The sequence below is a fragment of the Sabethes cyaneus genome, chromosome 1 (genome assembly GCF_943734655.1).
Source record: "Sabethes cyaneus chromosome 1, idSabCyanKW18_F2, whole genome shotgun sequence".
In the NCBI taxonomy this organism is placed as follows: Eukaryota; Metazoa; Arthropoda; class Insecta; order Diptera; family Culicidae; genus Sabethes; species Sabethes cyaneus.
Genome location: NC_071353.1, coordinates 10,849,766 through 10,875,999, shown reverse-complemented (window position 1 = coordinate 10,875,999; position 26,234 = coordinate 10,849,766). Strand labels below are relative to the sequence as shown.

General features: G+C 40.5%; 1 protein-coding gene across 1 annotated transcript; it reads left to right on the top strand.

The window, feature by feature from the left end:
• The first annotated feature begins 1,532 nt into the window (after window positions 1-1,532).
• On the top strand, window positions 1,533-25,891 carry LOC128737576 (uncharacterized). The gene is given in 10 exon segments (XM_053832251.1): window positions 1,533-2,418; window positions 7,231-7,240; window positions 7,242-7,529; window positions 23,630-23,765; window positions 23,879-24,096; window positions 24,176-24,391; window positions 24,464-24,944; window positions 25,000-25,281; window positions 25,338-25,611; window positions 25,668-25,891. Coding segments are annotated over 10 exon segments (3,015 nt in total).
• The last annotated feature ends 343 nt before the right edge of the window (window positions 25,892-26,234 follow it).

The following is a 26,234-nucleotide window of genomic DNA, read 5'->3' as shown; positions in this document are numbered from 1 at the left end:
AAATTTCGATAATCCTACTATGTTATCATCTTGCAATCAATCCTAAAATACAAATAGTGACTTCGTTAGCTTGCATTTTGCCAGTTTATAACTTTGATATAGTGATCGGAATTAGAAGCAGAAAAAAAATTATGTTCATAATTCCGATCAATTACTTTAATGGAATAGATTCCGCAAATACAGCATTTTTTCAGCCAAATTTGATACAGAACGGTTATATATGCTTGTATCTATTAGTTATCATAGAATACCGAAGAAGGTAATATGTTTTCACGCTGTTATGATCACGCTGTATTTGATCGTGCGCTTAGCACTTCGGCTAAGAAAATACATTTTGATGGCGTTTTTTGCTTCTGCCTGTCGAATTTAATTTATTTTGAAGTGCATGGTACCCCAAAGGCAGTCATTTTTCAACAACTGACACATAAACACATAGCACAATAACTAAGCGTGCTCATTTACTACAGATTTTGGCTCAATTTTCTAAAAATTGACCATTTAGGTTGAGTGATCGGAATTAGGAGCTGATCGCAATTATGTGCAGTCACGGTAATCGCTATTGAGTGAGCGATATGCTTATTAAATTTATGCGTGCTTGTGTGTATTGGGGTTTACCCTTCCTTCAAAACTTAATCTACTTTACCCACTTATTCCTCGCTTCCAGTACTATCCCATATTATAGCCGTCCCAGGCGAGGACTCATTCGTACCTCTGACCAGTACACTTAACTATAGGAGAGATATTTGCACTTTCAGGAGTCTTCAGTGGGTAAATATAAAGAATTCAGCATGAACGAAGGGTACATGGAGGGGCCTGAGAATAAACCCATGCTAAAGTCATTTGACATCGAATGGCTTGATTCTACTAAGATTCGAACCCACCACCACTCGCTTGTCACAGCAGACTTGGTAACCTTGCGGCTACGGAGCCTCCCCAGCAGTATATTTACTCCAGTAGTAGTCTTTCTGACAGCTTTGATCGAAACCGCCTTTGCTGCAGTTAGCAAAGTTAATTTGTTATCGTCCACTTTATCAACCTTGAACGAATCGGAAGCATCTGTTCTCTTTGTTTGGACCAGCTTTTCGATCTTTTTGACAGCTAATTTCAAAACCTTTTTCACAAATTTGGCCAACTTTGAAACGTCACAATTGTCTCCCGGTTCCTCTAACCCAGTCCTGCCGTTTCCCGCCAGTATTCAGCTAAGTCGTCCCGGAACTGTGGCTAGATGTGGATCAGGAGTCTTCCAACTTGCTTCCTCTGGCAAGTATACTCGAGAATCAGTTCATTCGCTGTCTGATGTCAATCCAATTCACAGCACTGCGGGCAACGTCTATGTCAGCGTAGACAGCTCCGTCTCGGTCCTGATTCTACTGATGCGAGGATAACGCAGCCTAACGACGGCGGCAGGGGCTTCTCCCGCTCCGCTAATGGACAGCATTCTTCCGACACATTCGTAATTATCGATGAAAATGGTACTCCGACCCCAAGTCGCAAGCAAGATGTCCTAAGTCTTCTATCAAAACGCCGGTGGAATGAACTCCGATATTGAAGACTACCGACTAGTCGCATCGGATTGCTGCTATGATATCATTGTCATTTGCGAAACGTCGCTCAACTCTCAGACCATTTCCAGGCAAGTCTTTAGATCCGATTACGAAGTTTTCCGTTGTGATCGCAACCCTAACAACAGCCGCAAATCCACTGGCGGTGGTGTTCTGATAGCTGTTCGAAGTGGGTTGAAAGCAAGAGCAATTGAAAAGGACTCATGGAACTGCGTAGAACAGGTTTGGACGGCCATCAAGCTGAGTGATCGCTTCCTCTTTTTGTGTGCCATATACATCCCACCTGATCGTGTCCGGGACAACGATCTAATCGACGCTCACTGCCAGTTAGTTTACTCAGTTATGAGGGACGCTACGCCGCTCGATGAGATAGTTATTTTGGGTGATCTCAATTTGCCAGATATCTCGTGGAAACCTGCCCATAGCGATTTCCTCTACCCTGATTCTGAAAACTCTACGATCCATGCCGGTGCAATTAATCTTCTTGACAACTATAGTGCTGCAATGCTTCATCAAGTTAATCATGTCGTCAACAAGAACAACCGTTCGTTAGACCTCTGCTTCGTGAGCTCACAGGACAAGGCCCCATTCGTCTCAGCGGCTCCATGTCTGTTGATCAAGAGAGCTCCGCACCATCCTCCTCTGATCGTCTGCATAGAAGATAAACTCCTTCAGGACTTCAATGAATACCCAGCTGCTATCGCATATAATTTCCGTAAAGCTGATCAACAAAGCATCAATGATTTGTTGTCTAGTATTGACTGGGCAAACACACTAGATCCCGACGACGTCGAAGCCGCTACGCAGACCTTCACTCATGTCCTGATATATGCTATTGATCGACATGTACCGAAAAGTAGTCTCCGCAGTACATCTCATCCCTCTTGGCACACGAATAAGCTACGCAGGCTGAAGTCACACAAAAGAGCAGCATTAAGACGATTCACGAAATTTCGTACGCTTACACTATACGAGAATAAACAATTTATACAGGCAAGTCAGTCGCCAATGCTTTTCGCGTAGATTAAAGCATCACCCGAAGTCTTTCTGGAATTACGTAAACGAGCAACACAAAGAGTCCGGGCTCCCATCATTAATGGGATACAACGGGGAAGTTGCTGCCACTCCTCAGGATACATGCCGTTTATATTCCAAGAAGTTTGCAAGTGTTTTCACCAATGAGGTATTGAGCGCGGACCGTGTTGTCCTAGCAGCCAACAACGTTCCAATATATGGTCAAACGCTGGGTGCCATCGACATCAATGTCGAGATGACTTCGAAGGCTGCGACCATGCTCAAGTTGTCCTTCAATCCTGGACCCGATGGAGTACCTTCCGTATTCCTGAAGAGACACATAGACTGCTTGCTGACACCGTTGCTTCGTTTATATCAAATGTCCATTTCCAGTGGGATTTTCCCGTCGTGTTGGAAATTTGCACATATGTTCCCTGTACACAAAAAAGGAAGTAAACGAGATGTAGACAACTATCGATGCATCACATCGTTGAGCGCAGTCTCGAAACTATTCAAGCTGGTGGTCATGGAACCTCTGCTTTCCCACTGTAAGCAATATCTAAGTGTTGATCAACATGGCTTCACGTTCCAGCGTTCTACCACTACTAATCTGCTGTGTCTTACATCTTACATAACGGAGGGTATGGCACAACGAGCTCAAACAGATGTTTTGTACACCAACCTGTTGGCAGCCTTTGACAAGATAAACCACGCCATCACAATTGCAAAGCTAAATAGACTGGATGTTAACGGTAACCTTTTGCAATGGTTTCGCTCGTATCTCACCGATCGACAGCTGGTGGTCATCAGGTATACCTCAAGGAAGCCATCTAGGTCCTCTGATTTTTCTGCTTTATTTCAACGACGTTAATTTGGTCATTAAGGGCCCACGACTCTCGTATGCAGGTGATCTTAAAATGTACATCCGGATCCGCTCGACTGACGATTGTCACTTTCTTCAAAATCAACTCGAGGCCTTTGCCACTTGGTGCGACGTGAACTGTATGATAGTGAACCCGGAGAAGTGCTCTGCAATCACATTTTCCCGTAAGAAAGATCCGATCCTATTTCGTTATACGCTCGAGGGCACAGTAATTGAACGTGTTTAGCATATTAAAGACTTGGGCGTTATCTTAGATTCGCAGTTAACGTACAAACATCATATCTCGTATGTTGTCGCTAAAGCCTTGTAGTCCTTAGGCTTTATCTTTAGGATCGCGAAAATTTTTTTCTGACATATACTGCCTCAAATCGCTATACTGTTCGCTGGTGCGGTCAGTTCTGGAATACTGTTCGTCTGTTTGGAATCCTAACTATAACAACAGCGCTGAAAGATTTGAGTCCGTTCAGCGTCGATTTCTTAAATTCGCTTTGCGAAAATTGCCATGGAGAAACCCGTTCCGTCTTCCTAGCTATGAAAGCCGCTGTCAACTGATCGATCTAGAACCTCTCCGTGTTCGTCAGGCTACTAGACTAGCTCCAGAACACTGTTTATCGCGGATAGCTTACAAGGGAGAAGTGACTGCCCCGCGCTGCTGGGACAGATTAACATAAATGTTCAACCACGAGCGCTGCGGAACAATGCAATGTAGAGTCGCACTAACTACAGTATGAACGGCGCTATCGGCGATCTGCAACGGGTCTTTAATCAAGTATCGTCGTTATTCGACTTTCATCTGCCACGACGGATACTACAAGGCAGAGTCACTCGCTTTTTTCGGGAGAGGTAAACCTCGAAGAAGATACAGTAATTTTAAGATTTGTTTGTATACGTTTGATGGAATTTTACTCACTTAATTCGACTTGACTATTTTTATGGTAACCTGACAATTATCGGGGCCAAATCGAGCCCGTTGATTAATAATAATAATAATAGAAATTGTGGCTGACGGCGATTTACTTCTAAACGGCTTGCAGATCCGTTGATTATACAGGGTATTGATAGTAGCAAAAACCATATCGTTCGCTGGCGGACGAGTCGATGGCTTCTTCGGTTTGTTGGCGTCTCGCTTGGTGAATTTGGATGTCTTCGATGTCTTATTCCGGGGAAGCAGCAACAGCTGAAGCTCAACAATTTGCGAGCGGATTCTGTAGGGAGTAAATTAAATACAATCAAAGGGAGCTTAACCCATAGCTGGGAGGGCAAAAAATGACTGAATTATAAGCGTGCAAACTATAACCACTTTTCGTTACATGTTTCCTGTTTGTTTTTCTAAAGAGCACCCCCAAAGAGATAGAATAGAAATCAAAGACGTAGTCCTACGTGAAAAGAACTAACAAAATATATTGAAATTCTATATGAATGAAAAGATTGAACTCCATAAAAAAGCAGAGGTATACCATTACAATGGAAAAACGCCAAGGGCTTCAGAATAAAAGTATAGCCTTTCTTCGCCGGGGAAAGTAAAGCGTGTAAATTGAATTTGCACGGTGCAACACGTTCCCGCACACTCACACACGCACACACACACACAGTCCGGTATATTTTTTCAGCTTCGACAGCTTAATGAGATTGTCCCGAAATTTTGTTTTCGTCACAATCCCCCGCTCTGTGCAGCATCGAATCAGGGAATCCATTCGTTGAGGTAGTTTAATCTAAGTAACGAGTTTTAAATGCTGGGGGGAAAGGAGAAACTGCAAGTCACGGGTAAATATAGCAAACTGTTCAATTACTGAGCAAACAAACAATCAGAATGATTACGTTACGTAACAAAATAACAGGTAAGATTAAAATTGAATTACTCAACTATTGATATGTCATTAAAATGATTCGCCTATATGTGTCAGATACGAACGTGCAGAATTTAAAAGAAAACTTTTACTTACCTGAATGGAACCAATTGCATTCAAATCAGTCAAAGCCAAACCCTATTGAAGAGTCCATTTCAATGTCAAAATTTCCTACTGTTTGATTATATTTCAATTCACAAACCACCGACCCACCGCTTCGGAACGGTAACAGGGAGACGACGATGGTTTATGATGTTGAGCCACCTTCGCGCTGCTGGTGCTGGCTGCTGCGCTGTCAGTTGGCTGTTTGTCGGTAAACGCGCCATCCTGCAGCACCTATATAAATGTGGTCCCAGCGTGCTCGACCGAATCAGTGTTACGCGTACCGTGTAGCCGGAAGTACAACCAGCGAGCGACCAGGCAGCTAGGATCAGGAAAGCAAAACAGTTCCGGTCGTTTGGTTGCACCGGCTTCGGGCGCCAGTTGTGCCTAACGTGGGCGACGGACTGCTCATCGTTGTTGACGGGCGTGCGAAGTGTATAATGATACAGTGCTTAAGAAAATGGATTACCTACCAGAGAGTTCCTGTCGCGAGAAGGATTATTCCGAAGTGGTGTGTGAATAAACGACGTTTTTACCGATTGGAGAAAGTTTATTCAGTTTAATTTACGATCATTCTAAATGGATGGATCTTGTAATATAAAACGAAAAGTACAGGAAATAATTAGATACCAAACATAAATCACGTACGTGCAAAGGTGTTGTGCTGAATAAATAATAACATAATCAATGCAATTGAACTGCAGCCAAAAATTTCATTAGTGGTGGTGTTCTATTTTTCAAATGGCATAACAGTAGTGTGAAATTTACATTTCATACTTTTACTCGTTCGAATCCTGTTGCTAGGGATCGTACTCGACGTTAAAAGCCTGAGCTAATTTAATGTTCGGTTTGAATCAGTGAGTTTATATCACATTGCCTACTTTGTCAGTTGAACGAAAATATGTGACATATTTTATTAGTTGCTCTACGCATTGTTAAAAGTTCGTTTGATATGGAATCGGAATTCCACGGAAATGAAGTTATTTTCTAAAGCGGAAAATCCCTCAGTACGTTTTCCAACAAAAATATGACAACCTGATAGACATCATTAAACGGGCGATTTTTTTCGAGATTTAGATCGATTCAAAGCAATTCAACTGTGAAATTGATTTCCATTCCATAACAAATTAAGGATGCACTCAGTAAAGCAAAGCAAAGCAAACACTCTAGAGAAGCGTGACGATTTCGCCTCAAAGATGTGTAGTGAGTGGTAGCAGTTTCCCGTTCCCACTGTACCTAGCCTAAAGCTCCATTTTCATCTGGGAAATAGTTTGTTAAAGCAATCAAAGCCATTCGGATCACTTTGGCGACTTGGAAAGGAAAGCCTGCCTCGCAGGATAGGAAAATATATTCTAAAGAGTGGAAACTGAAGAAAACAAACAACAGCTTAGCCAGTTATAGCCAAAAGGCTGGTCAACAATTGCGGAAGTAAAACAGATAAAACTAATTTAATAGTTCTGCTGTGATCCCCGAGTAGTGAGTGGATGTGGAGTGAGTCTAGCCAACCACCTTCTGCCTGTTATGTTAGATAAAATAAGTTTTCATTTCGGTACAATCAAGGCATACCTATCCGATAATACCGCCGCGAAAAAAAAAGAAAACAAAATAAATAAACAAGTGCAGCGAAAAGTGCAATCAAAATGTGGTGACCAAGTTCAGAAATAAATTTCCTATCCAACCTAATCGATATTGATTTCATTTCCACAAACCGATCCACCATGACCTGTGCTGTGCAAATTGGAACCACGCTTAGGCAAACAAACGTACTGAAAAACTAGACAGGAAAACAGATTGAAAAGCGACACTCTACGTAATAACCCAGTTCCCGTTTCCCATTTCCCGGCCCAAGATGAAAGTATTCGATATAACGAGCGGCAAACCGTCGACGCATTCCCCGGTGGATTCGGACGCGGTGAGCATAACGGTCGAAGGAAATCGCATGGACCCGGCGGCGCTTCCGCACTACATACGCAAGGATGCATCGTCGCGGCGTTCGTCACCTTCAATTGCCAATTCGTACTCGCGCCCGTCCAGGCATTCCGAAACGGATACCATCACTGCTCCCGAACGAAGCCAACGAGTGACAATTTATGGCTGTGTGAAGTTTAATCCCAATACAAGGTAAGCAAGAATGAAACGGGAAAAATTAGAATACTACTGCCCAAACGTGGACGTTATGCCGAGAACGGCGGATACATGGAAATTAATTTGTTTTTGTGCGACACGTGCTTACAATAAATAATTTTGCGCTCTAACGGGTTAGTTCCGTTGTGTTCAGAGCAGTTATTTGGATGTTTTGTTTTCAATAAACTAAAGTGAATTTTTGCTAATTTAATTTTTGAAAAAAAAAATCATATTTAGAATAAAATGATTGACCTTCAAATTTTACTTCGAAAATTTCAAGTCGAAAATGCGCTACCAGCCTGGGAGAGATTGTGCCAAAAAAGAACTGCCACAGAGACGCTTCATTTACAATGAAACCTCGTTATACTAAAAGTACATCGACTCTCTTCAAGGAGCACGTAAACTTAATTTAAATACCTGAAAAATTAACGGTAGCAGGAAAACGCTGAAAATGTTTTGGTGGAAAATAATTTCTATCATGGTGAATAACTCAAAGAAACATAGTAGAAAAGTATGAAGGTCTGTTCCAAGGGGCACGAACGTGGGGCTCACGTAGGACTACGAATGAAGGTTCGATTCGACAAAGCTGGACCTTTTGCAAATGTTTATCACGCAAATTTTTAATTTACTATATTGTAATAAATGCTCTGAAACATTCCTATACTTTTGATACATGAAGACAAATTTAAATTTCCCAAATTCCCGTGCTCTATATATCAGTTTAATCCGTTCCACCACAGAGGCTTTCATCAGGCCACAATCGCACTTCTTCTGGTGATTAGCGACGATCAATTCTTGCAGTATTTGAATACAGTCGGGTGAAAGATAGGGTTGGTCGCTTACTTTTTACCTTTGTTTATAATTGTTCACGTTCAGGACATCGAATTGGACTAGGTTTGGCGTGGTGCTAAGAAATCTTGTTGGGACGAGAGGGCTTTATCACTTTTCCTGGCGTACTTTCCTGGTGCACAGATATCAAATTGGTATTGGTTTAAACGCCGTAAAGAACTAAGAAAATGTATGGAGATATTTGACCTTGAAACTTTTCGTTAATTTTTGCTCACTGAAGTCACTTTCGTGACTGGAAAAAAGTTATAATAGAAACCACATAATTGCTACCTCATTATGAGTCGATCGGTATCTAAACCTTGAAAATCCATTCATAAGTGGCAGAGCTATTAGCGTTCAAAATCTTTCATATTTTCGTGACACTCGCATTTTTTGATTTTTTGGAAATCTCAAACCTTGCTCAAAATACTAGGTTTTACTTTCCGATTTTGTACCGGTACTGTATCCAACTTATTCAATAGTTCAGTTGCAATAATATAAAATACCAAATAAAAACCCGATTTAATCCCCCTAGTGGTGAAAGGAACCTTTGTTATACGGTCTTACATGCTATTTGAGATAGAAATTGACACTTCTTCGGAGCATAATTCATCTATTGGTTAACGTTGCGTATTTTTGAAAATTGAATTAGTTTACAAAATTGTAACAAAATAGGAGCACTTATAAATTTTGATAGATCCTTTTTTCATGAAATTGCTGAGTAGGGATAAGTAAGTTGTTAATAATTTGAGTAAGTGCAAATAAAAGTAAGTTGTAAGAGCAAATATTATAATTTACCATATACATTGCGTTCTAAAGGTCTAGTTTATAGGTTTTGGAACCATGCATTATTTCCTGTCATGCTATTCTATTTGATTCACATCAATAAAGTTTTCTTGAATAAATTTCATCAATTTTTATTAATCTTCGGTTACTCACGCTGTAGTATTTTGTATTTTGAACGCCATATTGTTATAAGGTTACAAATCGCTGTTTATCTAACGTATATTCTTCAATAAACTTGTTATGAGCAAAATGTCATTATTATTCAACGTTTTAATACATACTTTAAATTATTGGGAAAGATCAGCATAAACTACCATCACAGAAACGAAGCAATCAGCATGTGAGGTGTACCGGAATTGGCAACAAACGGGAATTTTCTCTCGTTTCTTCATATGGAAAAATGGTGTCTGTATGCAGCCAAACTATCAGTAAATCTTGGGTAATTTTTCATATAGACCTATGTGACAAAGACAGATTCTCTTCAAGTCTCCGCTCTTTTGTTTTTTACGGCGATACTAATGCATTTTAACACATCAGCTTTGCATGAATCGGTTGCCGGAGTTACTAGTTAGCTAAATGTGTTGAAATTTGCTTTTCTAAGCATTTATGTAGCCGTGAAAAGCGGAAGAGAGGAGACGCAAAGAGAATCTCTCATTGTCACATAGGTCTATTTGAAAAATTACCCGAGAAATGTAAATTTTTTGAAATGTATCCGTCTGTTGGTAGTCGAGTAATTCGGGTCAAAATTAGGGTAGCTATACCTATAAAAATGGATTTCTGTCTGTCTGTCTGTCCCTATGTTCCTTTTAGAATCGAAAACTACTGAACCGATCGGCGTGAAAATTTTCATATAGGGGTTTTTAAGGCCAGGGAAGGTTCTTATGATGGTTAGAGACCCTTCTCCCCACTAAGAGGGGGGGGGGGGGCTCCCATACAAATGAAACAAATTTCTGCATAACTCTAGAATTAATCAAGCAAATGGAACAAAATTTTACATGTGGGTGTTTTTGGAGACAAGAATTTTTTCTATGGTGAATTGAGACCCCTCCCCACTTTAGAAGGGGGCGCTCCTATACAAATGAAATACAAATTTCCTCATAACTCGAAAACTAATTAATCAAATGGAACCATATTTGGCATGTGGATGTTTTTGGAGGCAGGAATTTTTTCTATGATGCATTGAGACCCCTTACGTTTTTAAGAGGGGGGGCACCCATACAAATGAAATAGAAATTTTCTTATAACTCGAGAACTAATCAAGCAAATGGAACCAAATTTAGCATGTGGGTGTTTTTGTAGGCAATTTTTTTTTCTACGATGAATTGAGACCCCTCCCCTCTTTAGGAGTGGAATAATGACCTCTCTCCCTTTTAAAAGGGGGGGCTCCCATACAAATAAAATACAAATTTCCTCATAACTCCAGAACTAATCAAGCTAATGGAACCAAATTTAGCATGTTGGTGTCTTTGGAGACAAGAATGTTTTCTATGGTGAATTGAGACCCCTCCCCACTTTAGGAGGAGGGGCTCCTATACAAATGAAATACAAATTTCTTCATAACTCGAGAACTAATTAATCAAATGGAACCAAATTTTTTTAATGATGGTTTGAGACCCTTCACCCCTGTGGTAGGGGGATAAGGACTCTCATACAAATAAAACAGAAATTTTTGCGTAACTCAAAAATTAATCCAACTCGAGAAATTTTAGACTCTTTCATAAAACATTAATCAATAACAAGACCACCAAAAACTATCAATAGTAATATTAGATAACTCAGCGCGAGACGTTGAGTTTAATTTAATTTAATTTAACTATTGAAAAACAATCAAGAGGAGGTATGGTATACCAATTTTGAAAGCATGTGGAATAGTGAACACAGCTGGTAGAAAGTCATTTTTTGGTATTACAAAATATGTTTACAATCAGCATTTAAAAAGCAGTGATTTTTTCGGATTACAATACTTCAAAAAATCATATCTTGCGCATTCCAACAGTAACATCGAAATAAAAAAATACGAGTCGATTTTTGTTGAACAAAGAACGTAAAAAAATATTCCGAAGAGAAAAAAAAAATTTGACTGTAAATTTCCCGGGGAATGACCCATAGTCTTACACAATTTTTTACGACTTACGTTTGTACTTTTACTAGATTTGACCGTCGCGAATCAGCTTAGACTAAAGGCCCCCATACACGTACGTACATGTTGGTAAATGTTGGTGAATTCATGTTCGCCCAACACGCTCGCCGGTGTGTGAGTGCCACGAACCAAACTGACAGAAGAAAATGTTCGGCTCGCCGCTCGACCGGAATGACCCTACAACATTTTGTTCATTTCCAACCCAACATATGCGTACATGTATTGGGGCCTTAAGAATGTAGCAACAACTAGTAATATCTAGTTTGTAAGCATGATACAATAATTATTTTTTAAATTAGCATGTAGTTTAATTGACTTACGTATAAAAAAGACTCAGTTAGTACCAATAACCAATGTACCAATAACCAATACACCAATTTCCAATGTAATAACCTAGCTGTATAAGCTGTAATCTTAGATTTAGTTTTAATACATACAATCTAGTATTTTAGTCCCTAAAAACTCACTGAAAATTGAACACTCTGTAGCAAGTAAATTTAATTTAGTTTAGTTTAGCCATCACTCACAATTTCGCCTAACACTTTTTCTGATGACACGTTTTTCGTCGATCCGTGATTTCTCGCGTCACTTTTGATTTCGTCCAATGTAACAATTCCACCATATTGAGAAAAACGAGATCGAAGTTCTTCGAATTGAACTTTAAATTGTTTCAAAATGAAATAATTTTCAGTCATTCACTCAACGTGGTTGATGAATAATAACATTCAATATTTAACGGAGATTTTAAAAATCTAATTAAAACTAAGCAGTTTTGGTTTATTATGGAAAAAGTTACATTGGACTGTTTACCATCTCATGCTGTACTTTGGACGGTTTTATTTTTCCAGGCTCTTGCACATAAATTAAGCGAGATCACCGTAAAATACGTGCGTTGCCGTGCTACGCTATTTTCGAGGTTATTTTTCAATATTAGACCGCTTGTTTCACTTAAAATGCATAAATAATGCGAAAAAAAACTTTCACTTGCTAAACGTCCAATGTACAGATTGGGTTTGTTTTGATTTTTTTTGCACTTTGGACATCAGATGAGAACGACCGAAGTAACAGTCAGTCATTCGTAATTCGAATGTGCACATTGGACATTTTGATAATGCCAATTTTTTCACCTCAAAATAATTCTATTTAGGCAGGTGTTTTTGTATAACATAGAGTTTAAAAAGAGCAATAATTTGTTGTGATAAACCGGATTTGTTTACAATTGTTACATTGGACGAAATGAAAAGTGACGCGAGATTTGTCTTTGTTTTTCTTGGTGACAAACTGACACTGTCTAGAAATACTCAGAGGCAGGGATGCCAGGTGATTTTTGGAAAAGTCTTCACGAATCAAGAAAAAATGTCTTCATTTGTCTTCTTCCGGCATTCTAGAATTTTTTGCCCATTTGAATTGCATCTTGAAGACATGTCTTCAAGTGAAGACATTTCAAAATAAGTCTTCTTTGTAACAAAAATGTCTTCAAAATGAAGACATGTCTTCACTTCTGGCATCTCTGCTCAGAGGTGAGAGATACGCGGAAGCAGCCATCTTGGGAGCCAATCGAGCAGCGAGAATTCTCAAAAGGGAGCCAATCGAACACGCATACTGTTTGCTTAAATGTTTGATTAACAAGTATTGAAATAGTTATGAAATCTACTTAAGCTATTGTCACGCACCTTGAATATTATACTGGGAAACAGTGTGTATAAAGCTTTGCAATGCATTTTACACTGATTAAGTTGAAAGATATATCACTATTGTACAAAATTGATGTAAACAAAACAGAAGCGGATCATATTGAAAACGATCAAGTCACACTGCTACGGCATTTTGCTCCTCAGCAAGTGCTGGCAGTTTTTGTACACTGATGTCAAATCGTTGGCTTTAGTCAAAGTAAATTGATATATACCAGGTATATGACAATGCGAGCTGTCATATACACTTTGCACTAACACATCTACACTAGTTCTGAGATTTCGAGCATTTTGTATGGAAAATTAGTTAATTTTTTAAAAAAATCGTTGGATACGCAAGATTTGTCTTTTTTTTTCTTACACCTTTTATGTTTATGCTTGTTCTAAGCATTTCTAGTATGTATTTTCATGAATACAATGAAGTGCAACATTCCAAATTGCAAGCGGAAATTTTTTCGCCAAAGCGGTATCAAGATGTCTCAAAGAAATGTCCTTATATCGCTTTCCTACAAGTAGTGAAACAAAAAAGAAATTCTTAAAAATGCTCGGACATGATTGTTCAATAAGCAGCATGAGCAACATTGTAATCCGCCCGCGATATTTTTCGTCTGATTTCTGGTAAGCTTTTAAAGTGTTAATTATCATCTAAGACTGTTTTGTAGCAATCTAAGATTACTTTTTATGGTTTTCTACGTAGTGTTGAGACAAGAGCATATATATCAAACAACGTGAGCGGGCAAATTTATGATAAAAAGGTATCATCTTGGAACAGTGACTTCAACTTAAGGATTTTCAAGCAGTAGCACAAGCATCTATTCGAATAAAAGTATTTTTAAAAGAAGACATCAGAGGCAGATATTCAAGAGCATCATGCAAGCAAAATGTTGGACGGAACGTGTTTTAATTTAAGCAACCGTATACCGTATTGATCGTGAAGTATTAGAAACATTAATTCATTTTTCAATTGCACATCGAAATAGTTAGTCACCCATGTTCTCAAATTTTTTACGTATAATTCAAGAAGGCTACAAGTGCAAATGACTTTAAAATATATTCCTTACATTTCATTGTAAATGTTCAAATATTTCTCTGGAATAATATAGCTGCATTCATTAATTACAATTAATTTAGTTTTAATTTTCATGCAAGTTCCACCATATTTCAGAACTATTTCTTCTTCTTTCTACACACACTGATGCAACCCTCGATGGTCACATACCTGGTATATATCAATTTACTTTGGGCTTTAGTTTCCCCGTATCTCTTACTGAGAGTATTTCTAACACTATCCAGCTTTCCACGAGCGTAAATGGTTTTTTGTAAATTTATGGTAAATTTTTGCTCTCTGAAATAATATAACATCCGCCGACTACCAATTGTTTGATAGCGTAGATTAATAATAAAAGTTGCAAAATAATTGCTTAATAATTATAACGATGAAGAATTGCTCAGTAAGGATGAATAAAATTACGAAACGATCTCACCGGAATTTCCTATATGTCTCATCTGTTTCTTCAGCTTAAATGTGCTGTGAACTTGCTGCCACACAAGGTAACGAAGATGTTCTATATCTATGCTAAATACTGCTATGGGAAGAAATAAGTCCAGCGCAGAACAGCACATTGTTCGGTTTTTCAAAGATGGGGCTATCTGGATTGGAATGTCCATGCTCTTCGGCTCTGCTCACACTGTGTCTTTCCCTGCTGGTTTGACCTTTCTTCTGTTGCTGTTCCTCCGGTATCTCCGTTGGTTGCGATTCTGGGATTGTATTTGGCGTCCAAAACGTCAAACCGGTCACACGATCACTAAATACTTACTCCTTCTTCGAAATATATAATTTAAAAGGTTACGAGCAGAATATTCTTGATGCGAAAAAATATTGCGACCATGCAAAATTAAACAATGTTTACATTTTTAAACTCGAACAACAAACTATCATGGATGTTTCCATAGTAACTCCGTCAGGGCGAACTCAACGCTCCTACAATGAATGTCAAAAGATTGTGCCCACTTGTGCCCAATATCCGCCATTATCGCTCATGGAAAGCTGGATAGACACTGATGGCAAACCAACCGTTTCTGCCGTCTCTGCCAGCATGGAGAAGCGCCGCGTTGTCAATGTAATGTACGCGTAGGTGCGGCGTAGCACCGAGGGCGTACGCAACATCTTTCATGACCAATTTTGATAGCCCTAACAAGCAATAATAAACTTTAAAATGTTTAGAGATGGCGGCAAAGTTTGCAAAACAGGTTACTTGTTGGTCGCTATAGACAAGTTGGCTACAGTTATTAATATTTAGCATCTTTTCCATTGCACGCTGTTGGCTACGACCGTCCTCAAAGTAATCATCAGAGGAATCAAGCAACTACGATATCTGCTGTCAAATTAATTTGCTACAGTTTAGTACAAGGGAAAATTTTAATTCTTTTTAAAATATTATGAAAGCACCAGTCGCCGAGCACTGGGTGGTATTGTAATAAACCAACCGGAACACCGTCTTCTTCTAGTTCCTTTGGTGATGTGCTTTGCCAAACCTCCGTCGGCTTCTCCTCTGACGGCAAAGGAGGGTAAAGTTAAACGAATGAAAAAAGTTTCATTCAAGTCGTCGATTGTCCAGGTGTTTTGCCTAACATGCAAACTGTCCTGTTGCCCAAGAAAATAGTCACGAAAGCTGAAAGTTTCGAACATTGACTCAAGCTGCTAAACAATAACGCACTTATTAGGCAAGGCGATCAATTTTGTAAACGAAGCGTTGAAAAACGGTTTTTTTGCTCTGTTGATCGAAATTAAACTTTCAGATTATGGAACTAGCAGGTTTTGTTAAACCATAAAAAATTGATGTCACTAAAATGATTTTATCCTGTGCAGTTTTTAATGTGGTTGCGGAGACCCGACAGCACACACCCACCGGGTGCGGGGTCTGCCTCGGAGTTTACGGCCTCTTGCTGGATCACTGCTGAAAATAGTTTCGGGTTTCGGCTACTCTTTCGTCGGGCATTCTGGCCACGTGTCCAGCCCTCCGCAGTCTGCCACATTGCACTACCTTCACTATATCAGCATGTTTGTATATTTGGTACAGCTCGTGATTCATGCGTCTGCGCCACACTCCATTTTCCATTTTCGCACCAAGTATAGATCGCAGAATTTTACACTCAAAAACCCCAAGCATTCGCCGATCACCTTCCTTTAGCATCCATGATTCGTGACCGTAAAGGGCTACCCGGAGGATTAGTGTTCTGTAGAGCGCCAGTTTTGTGCGAATTTGCAAACTACGGGACTTTAGCAGGCTACGTAATCCGTAGAAAGCCCGATTCGCGGCTGCAACTCGTCGGTTCACTTCGCGGCTTACATCCTCAAGCAACAATGTGAGTTTTATTGTATTCTTATGGTGGTTTTCAAGACCAATTTTGGTCTTAAATACCATCATAAAAGTGTAGTAAAACTCAAATTGTTACTTGGGATCGTTGTCACATGTTAGGAGTGTACCAAGGTATATAGATTCCTCCACTACTTCATATCGTTCCCCATCTAACTCCACTCCGGCACCAACACCACTTGGGCTCCCACGTTCTCCACCAGCAACCATGTACTTCGTTTTGGCGGTGTTAATGGTAAGTCCAATCTCACCGCTTCCCTTTTCAAAGGCCTGAAGGCCTGTTCCACTGCTCTACGGTTGATTCCGATTATATCGCCGTCATCCGCAAAACCAAGAAGCATGTGAGATTTCGTGATGATAGTTCCATTCCTTTCTACGTTTGCCCTTCGTAATGCACCTTCAAGGCAATGTTGATTAGCAGGCTAGAGAGTGCATCCTCTTGCTTCAGTCCATCCAACGTCACGAAAGCAGCTGTGGTCTCACCGGCTATTTTAACGCATGATTTGCATCCGTCCAGCGTCGCACAAATCACCGTAACTAGTTTCGTCGGAAAACCATGTTCTAGCATTATCTGCCACAGCTCATTTCGTTCACCTGAATCGTACGCCGCTTTAAAGTCCACAAACAGATGGTGTGTCCGCAAGTTGTACTCCCGAAACTTGTCTAGCAACTGACGCAGGGTAAACATCTGATCCGTCGTGGAGCGGCCCTCAAGAAAACCAGCATGGTACTCGCCAACGAAGGACTCCACTACTGGTATCAGTCTGCAGAACAGGATACGGGAAAGCCCCCTGTAGGCAGAATTAAGCAATGTAATTCCTCGATAATTTTTACACTCCAGTCGATGTCCCTTTTTGAAAACTGGGCAAATAAGACCATCCAACCACTCCTCCGGTATTTATTCTTCCTACCAGATCCTGACAATGATCCGGTGGACTGCTTCGAGCAGCCGCTCGCTCCCCGCTTTTAGAAGTTCAGCCGGGATACCGACCTTCCCAACAGCCTTACCGTTTTTCAGCTCACTGATTGCCTTTTTAACCTCCTTCTGTGTTGGTGGATCCACAGCTTGACCATCGCTTACAATTCCTATCCTGTCCCTGCTGATCTTCGCATTTGCCTCTCCATTCAACAGTGTACAATGTATGTACTGTACAAATGGGAACATGAACCTATAAGGTGAGGTGACTTTAGGTGCGGTGACAGGAAAGTGAAAGAAGTGAGGTGAGGTGAAGTGACTGTGAGAATAGGGCCCGTCTTCTCCTTCTACCTGCTGTTCTGCGATTCGTTGGTCAAGCTTCCTGGTGTACTCCTGGCGTTGAAACGCAGCGTCCTCTCAGTGCGAGCTTCCGCCGTGTTAGACAGCCTTGCGCGAATCTTACTCACTACGAGACAGTGGTCAGAGTTGATATTTGGGCCCCGAAAAGACCGTACATCGAAATATCCGAAAAGTGTCGACCGTCAATCAAGACATGATCGACCTGAGAGCTAGAGTCCCCATTTGGATGCCTTCAGGCGTGTTTCCGAATATTCAAACGTGGAAGGTAGGTGCTACTGATGGCCATTCCTCTGGCCGCGGCAAAATTTATGAGCCTCAGACCGTTATCATAGGTCGACAGATGAAAGCTATGTCTTCCAAAGATTGGACGAAAGAATTCCTCCCTCCCGATCTGCGCATTTGCATCTCCGATGATGATTTTCACATCGTGTTTTGGGCACTATCCATAGGTCCTCTCAAGCCTGTCGTAAAACTCATTCTTAGCATCATCGGATTTATCATTTGTCGGTGCGTATAAGTTGATTAGGCTGTAGTTGAAAAATTTGCCCTTAATCCTCAACACGCATATACGGTCATCTACGGGCCACCCACCGGATAACTCGTTACTTTTGTTTTCCCAACTCTACGAGACCGACTCCATGTTCTGATTTTTTACCGCCACTGTAGCAGATGTGGTACTTGAAAGAAGTACCTGCAATAGGGTCTACTTCACGGAACTCCTTTTCTCCGGAATTTGGCCACCGAACTTCCTGAATAGCAGCGATCTCCACTCCGAGTTGATGCAGCTCTCGAGCAAGCAACCCAGCCCGTGCCGGTTCAGGGAGAGTTCGGACATTCCGATTGTTCCGTCCTGAATTTCTTTCTTCATTATTCGTGGTAATTGAGTTTTCGGTATACTACCTCACCGGGGTCGCGATACCTACATCCCGCTGATGGGTCTGCCAATTTAGTTATAGCTTGCGGAATACAGCATTCCATATTCAGCCGCCCGTTTCGAGACAGACGCTGTGTGAGCCGCCCCTCGTCCCTCGGAGAACAGGCGCTCTAGTTCGCACCTATAGCTTAGCTGCTTCAGTTAGTACATGTAGCATTTTCGGGTAAGGCCATCGACCGTCATCATTTGACTTAGATCTGCGTGGAGGTGGGAGCTTGTGAGAGCCAAAGCTGTGTTTGACGCTCTTTCCAGGCAAAAAACTCAGTGCATATGTTCTCAAAAAAGATTCCCTCCTAATGACGAAGTTGCAAAAGTAAGCTGAAGGTTAACCTGGGAGTGCCCATGGAAGATACTAATGTCCTAGCACCTGATCTTCAATTAAATCAAATGAGATTTCGTGATACTGAAGACCAATAAAGCTGCTAGTAAGTACCGTCTACCGGCAGCGGTTTATAAATATGGTCGAGAAACGCTGGAAACGGCACTGCACTGGGTTATTTCCAAGATTTAGGAGGAGGATAAACTACCGGAGGAATTGATGGAAGGAGAAACATAAAGCTGCCTACAAAGTACTCTCCCATATCTTTTAACACCAGCTGTTTCTGAAGGTTTCGTAAGGAATTCCCAGGCAGATTTCATGTGGGCTCGGGCAACTGCGGACCATATTTTTACCATCCGACAGACGTTGCAGAAAAGTCGAGAGTACAACGTGCCCACGAACCACATCTTTATTGTTTTTAAAGCAGCATGCGATACAGTCGATCGTGACCACCTATATGGCAGATAATGCAAGAACATGGTTTTCTTATTCTTATTCTTATTAATACCAACGCAGCCACAATAAAGGATTCGTGGAAATAATTTTAATTATTTCTATTCATAGAAATATTTTAAATTATTTTCTTGTCTGTATTGACATTTTTAATATATCTGAGATATATCATATATTATCTATACCTATAAAGAAGGATTTCTGTCTGTCTGTCTGTCTGTCTGTCTGTCTGTCTGTTTTGTGTTCCTTATAGAATCAAAAACTACTGAACCAATCGGCGTGAAAATTTGCATGTAGAGGTTTTTAGGGCCAGGAAAGGTTTTAGTGATGGTTAGAGACCTCTCTCCCCACTAAGAGGGGGGGCTCCCATACAAATGAAACACAAATTTCTGCATAATTCGAGAACTAATTAAGCAAATAGAACCAAATTTGGCATGTGGGTGTTTTCGGTGACAAGAATTTATTCTAGGGTAATTTGAGACCCCTCCCCTCTTTATAAGGGGAATTATAACTCCTCTCTCCTTTAAGAGGGGGGGTTTCCATACCAATTTCCTCATAACTCGAGAACTAATCAAGCAAATGGAACCAAATTTGGCATGTGAAGGTTTTCGAGGGCAAGAAAATTTTCTATGTTGAATTAGGACCCCTCCTCACTTTAAGAGGGGGGGCTCCTGTACAAATGAAATACCAATTTCCTCATAACTCGAGAACTAATCAAGCAAATGGAACCAAATTTGGCATGTGTGTGTTTTTGAAGACAAAATTTTTTTCTATGATGAATTGGGACCCCTCCCCACTTTAAGAGGGGGGGGGGGGCTCCTATACAAACGAAATACAAATTTCCTTATAACTCGAGAGCTAATCCAGCAAATGGAACCAAATTTGGCATGTAGGTGTTTTTGGAGGCAAGAATGTTTTCTATGATGAATAAGAACCTCTCCCCACTTTAGGAGGGGGGGCTCCTATACAAATGAAATACAAATTTCCTCATAACTCGAGAACTAATCAAGCAAATAGAACCAAATTTGGCATGTGGGTGTTTTCGGTGACAAGAATTTATTCTATGGTAAATTGAGACCCCTCCCTCTTTATAAGGGGAATTGTAACTCCTCTCTCCTTTAAGAGGGGGGCTGCCATACAAATTTCCTCATAACTCGAGAACTAATCAAGCAAATGGAACCAACTTTGGCATGTGAAGGTTTTCGAGGGCAAGAAAATTTTCTACGGTGAATTAGGACCCCTCCCCACTCTAAGAGGGGGGGCTCCTGTACAAATGAAATACAAATTTCCTCCTAACTCGAGAACTAATCAAGCAAATAGAACAACATTTGGCATGTGGGTGTTTTTTTTGGTGACAAGAATTTATTCTATGGTGAATTGAGACCCCTCCCCTCTTTATAAGAGGAATTATAACTCCTCTCCCCTTTAAGAGGGGGGACTTCCATACAAATTTCCTCATAACTCGAGAACTAATCAAGCAAATGCAACCAAATTTGGCATGTGAAGGTTTTCGAGAGCAAGAAAATTTTCTATGGTGAATTAGGACCCCTCCCCACTTTAAGAGGAGGGGCTCCTGTACAAATGAAATACCAATTTCCTCATAACTCGAGAACTAATCAAGCGAATTGAACCAAATTTGGCATGTGTGTGTTTTTGGAGACAATTTTTTTTTCAATGATGAATTGGGACCCCTCCCCACTTTAGGAGGGGGGGTCCTGTACAAACGAGATACAAATTTCCTCATAACTCGAGAACTAATCCAGCAAATGGAACCAAATTTGGCATGTAGGTATTTTTGGAGGCAAGAATTTTTTCTGTGATGAATTAGGACCTCTTCCCACATTAGGAGGGGGGGCTCCAATACAAATGAAATACAAATTTCCCCATAACTCGAGAACTAATCAAGCAAATGGAACCAACTTTGGCATGTGAAGGTTTTCGAGGGCAAGAAAATTTTCTACGGTGAATTAGGACCCCTCCCCACTCTAAGAGGGAGGGCTCCTGTACAAATGAAATACAAATTTCCTCCTAACTCGAGAACTAATCAAGCAAATAGAACAACATTTGGCATGTGGGTGTTTTTGGAGGCAACCATTTTTCCCATGATGAATTAGGACTTCTTACCTTTTTAGGAGGGGGGGGGGGCTCCCATTCAAACGAAATACAAATTTGCTCATAACTTTAGAACTAATCAAGTAAATGGAACCAAATTTGGCATGTGAGAGTTTTAGATGGCAGAATTTTTTTTCTGTGGTGTATTACGACCCCTTTCCCTTTTAAGAGGGTGGGCTTCCATACAAATGAAATACAAATTTCCTTATAATTTGAGTACTAATCAAGCAAATGGAACCAAATTTAGCATGTAGGAGATTTTTGAGTCTTGAATTTATTTTATGATAGTTAGAGACCTCTCATCCCTGTGGTAGGGGGATATGGACTCTCATACAAATAAAACAGAAATTTTGGCGAAACTCAAAAACTAATCCAACTCGAGAAATTCGAGACTCTTCCATAAAACATTAATCAATAACAAGACCACAAAAACTATCTATAGTAACACTAGATCATTCAGGACGAGCCGGTCGCGAGTGTTGCCGGTGACCCGCCGTCGGAAGCGCCGCCCACTGGGGGACTTGCAAAACTCGAGAAGTGATAAAGATCATCCGAGATTCATGATTTATGTACAACACAGGTTAATTTGTGGCAATACGAAGTTTGTCGGGTCAGCTAGTATAATATATATTAAACATAAAATCTGCCAGGCCAACTGTGAAGTACTACCGCAAAGACGATTATATAAAATAAATCTTGTGTGAATAAATTATTCATACACAGATGCATTTTCGAATCAACAGGGGAAGAAGAAACGGGGACGTCTCGTACCAACCGCTTCTGATTATTTGTAATATTATTTTCGTTGGGAGTATATAGCTAGCAAAGTTTATATAATACTCCGGACCCTCGGGGATGGGACGTGTACATTTCCTTACTTGCCCTTGGTTAAAACCTAGGTTATAGCGCCTTTATTCGCTCATAATGCAAGAACATGGTTTTCCGCATAAACTGATGGGACTGATCAGAATTACATTGGATCGAGTTGGTGTTTCGTGCGCATCTCGGAAACATTCTCGACTCCCCTCGAGACGCAGCGAGTATTGAGACGGCTTATCCTGCATGCTGTTCAACATTGAGGGGTGGACCGAAGAGCGGATATCGAAACGAGAGGCACAATTTTTACAATAGCCAACTACTAGCCAGCAACTTTGCGATGCAAAACGCTACGATGAAAAACCTATGATCGCCACCGTACAAAGCTGATAATGTACAAAACCATTATAAGATCGGTATATAAGGTTCTCAATAGTCAATAGTTTTCTCGGTCAATAGTTTTCTCTGTTAGAGTCGATGCATTTGAAGATTTTCCGATCGATTGGCACAAAAAATTTAAAATCAATTAGGAAATCGCTAAGTTATTATTTGACGCTCGCAAGAGGAATTTTTTATGATTGATCTACTCTAATACAATATTAATATCAATTCACATTAAATTTTCAAACATAAGTTTTGCAATGTAAACGTGGGGAACGAGCAGAAAATATACACCTCAATCCGTTCTATCACTAACCCAAGCAGCACAGTGTTAGCACTTTTAGTTGCATAAACTTATTTATGACCAGAATTAGTCATATATCGGTTGCCACAACTACTTTGTAGCAACTGTGTTAGTTAGGAATGGAATCAATTTTTGGTTTTCTTACCACTATCGTCAAAAGAAAAGAGAATAATTTTATACCTATGTAGGTATCTATATGTATTAGACGATTTGCAAGTGAGCGATATTTATTTTGGCTAATTTGCGTTATAAATTGATTCTTCTTCGGACCGTTAGCAACCGGCAATTAAAATCGTGGACGCCGCAAGCAGTAAATATATTCTAATTCTAACACTGCCGACGTGTTCCTACGTCAACAATGTTATCGGAAACAGATTCTACTTTACTTTTTGCTCATTAGTAGAGTTTACGGCAAAATGCTCGAATTAATTGTTTTAAAAAAAGCATTCCCATAAAAATGGGCAAAATAAAAATATTATAAAAATGTCAAAGTTTACCAAAAAATAAAAAAAGTTGTCAAAATAACGAAAAAGTAACTCAGCATCAGCAATAACAAATACTACATATAAATTGAATGACTCGTTCAATGTGATATAGAGAATTTTTACAGCTAAAATGACTAATTGCAGCTAAATTTGTCCTGTATAGTTAAATATCTCTCTGTTCAATTTCTCTTGCAGGCATGGACGCCGGTGGTTCATGTGCAACATGATGCTAGTGCTGCTGATCCCAATTGTGGCCGTTGTAGTGCAAAACGCTATTCTACTTTACCAACAGACAGATAAATACGAGACAGCGAAGCGCGTAGATGAAGAAGTACAGTAATAATTTATATTCTACTTAGAGTGGCGGCTGCTCGAAAGCGTGGCCTCTGCAGAGTGTGGTTTTCTAAATCTTATATTTATTGTCGGTTGTTCTTAAATTTCTAGATTCGGATGACAACCAGTATGGCAGTCCTGGTAAGTGCCGTACAGCAAGAACGAAGACTTTTAGCATATTTCGTACTAACGCGGAAGAATCGGTCCGATGTAGAGCACGCAATCAGTCAAACCGACATAATTCTTGATCGTCTCGTTGTTGATAGCCAAAGGGACAAAAGCATTGAGTTTGACGAGGCAACAAACCAGACGATTGTGGGTGGTTTAAGGTACGTAAAGCACACTCTCATTCTAAAACTAAACGATAAGCAACTTTGACCCCGCCTTTGGCGATTTAAATTTATAAAGCGATACGAGGAATTTGCTACTAAGGTATTCACGAGAAATCATTAATATAAACAATAAAAATTCTAACGCGTCCAATATTTACAGTTTTTTAACATCGGAAGATGCCAATCAAACGTCGTGTACATCCTACTTTAAGCCCTACAACGACCTTAACAGACATCTAGTGGATCAAATCAGTCGGAGCGTAGGTTTTTACCTAAGTGGCACCGTCTGGAGGTAACATCGTATCGTAAAAGTGCACCACAATGTCCTGCAATGTCACTAAAGAAAATTCTCACTCTCCCGCAGGCAACTGGTGGTTTACAAAAACATAATCGAAGCAACCGAAAACATAAACATCGCCACTATTCTGGTACTGCAGTTCATTATTCGTGGCGGTCTCAATCTGGACGATTTCGCCCAGTTTGTTCGACGGGATGCTGCTGCCATAGACCACCTGCGAGTGGCGGAAAATTTTATGGCCAACATTACGATCACGAAAAGCAAAGTGTTTCATGTGCTCAACAAATGGCGCCGGCACGTGCTGGTCAACTCATCCACGGAGGAGCGCGAAGATGCTTTTGCCGTGTACTACCAGTCGGTGCATGGCTTCATAAGGAATCTCGAAACCCTTCAGACTGACCTACAGCTGATGGTCCAGGCGACTGTGCGAGATGATATGCAAAACGCGCGCCTGCATCAGTTGATTTCCTTTGGCATGGTGTTGTTGATAGCGATTATCAGTCCCATGCTAGTCCTGATGATAATAAATGCTACTAATACAATCCAGGTATGCTTGCTAGTTAATGGTTAGAGCAGCAAAATGTTAAATGATCCATGTTTAGGACTTTTCCACGCAGCTGGTGACTCGAACTTTAGAACTGCGCACTGAAAAAAGCAAAGCTGACCGTTTATTGTATCAAATGCTTCCGCCAGCTGTGGTGCGTCAACTGAAACAGCAGCGGCAAGTTCCGGCGGAGACATTCGAATCGGTGACAATATTTTTTAGCGACATTGTTGGATTCACGTATATTTCAGCCGTCAGTAGTGCTATGGAAGTGGTCACCATGTTAAATACTCTCTATCGGCTGTTTGACTCGATTATATTGAAGTACGATGTTTACAAGGTTGACCCAATGAACTTTTAGGTAGCAAGAATAACTATGACCTATTGCTTTTCCAGGTGGAAACGATTGGCGATGCCTATATGGTAGTCTCCGGCCTGCCACAGCGTAATGGAGACAAACATGCCGGTGAAATTGCGATGATGTCCCTTGATCTCCTGTGCGGTATTTCCGGATTCATTATACCGCATATGAAGAATCGAACGCTCGAAATCAGAGTGGGTATCAACACTGGACCGTGTGTGGCGGGAGTAGTTGGAACGACAATGCCTCGATATTGCCTATTTGGTGACACGATTAACACAGCCTCGAGAATGGAATCCACCGGTGAACGTAAGTACCTAGCGAAGGGACTGTGCAACCTTTTTCTAACTGTCCATTATTTACAGCGATGAAAATTCACATTTCCGAACTCACAAAAGAGGTGCTCGACAAACTGGGTGGATTTAAAATTAAGCGGCGAGGATCGGTGGAGGTCAAGGGTAAAGGAAACATGGAAACTTTCTGGCTACTCGGTCACACCGTTTACGAACATCTGTCGCCGGACACGGCCATTCCCATATACAAGCCGAGCATCGTAACAGAGCCGGAATTTCTGCAGATTATCTGTTGAGCATATCAATGTGAGGAGAAATTTAGCGTAATATCAATATCGACATTTGCTCCCTTAGCGCAACAGTAGCAATTAATCAATCAAATGTCAATAATTGTGGATTGTGTGATAATATGTTTCGTCAAATGTTGCCACTGTTTGAAGTGAGTTATGAACGTTTGGTAGTCAACTTACTGATTGAATAATGATTCCCTGGGTCCAACATATCGTAGCCGTATGATAGATAATAATGAGAACTGAAAAGTTTATCTAATAAACGTCTTTCCCTGCAGATGTCTACAGTACGTTGTGTTATGAATTATTTTTCGAAATGTGATTCTCTTGTTTATTATTTAAAATCATG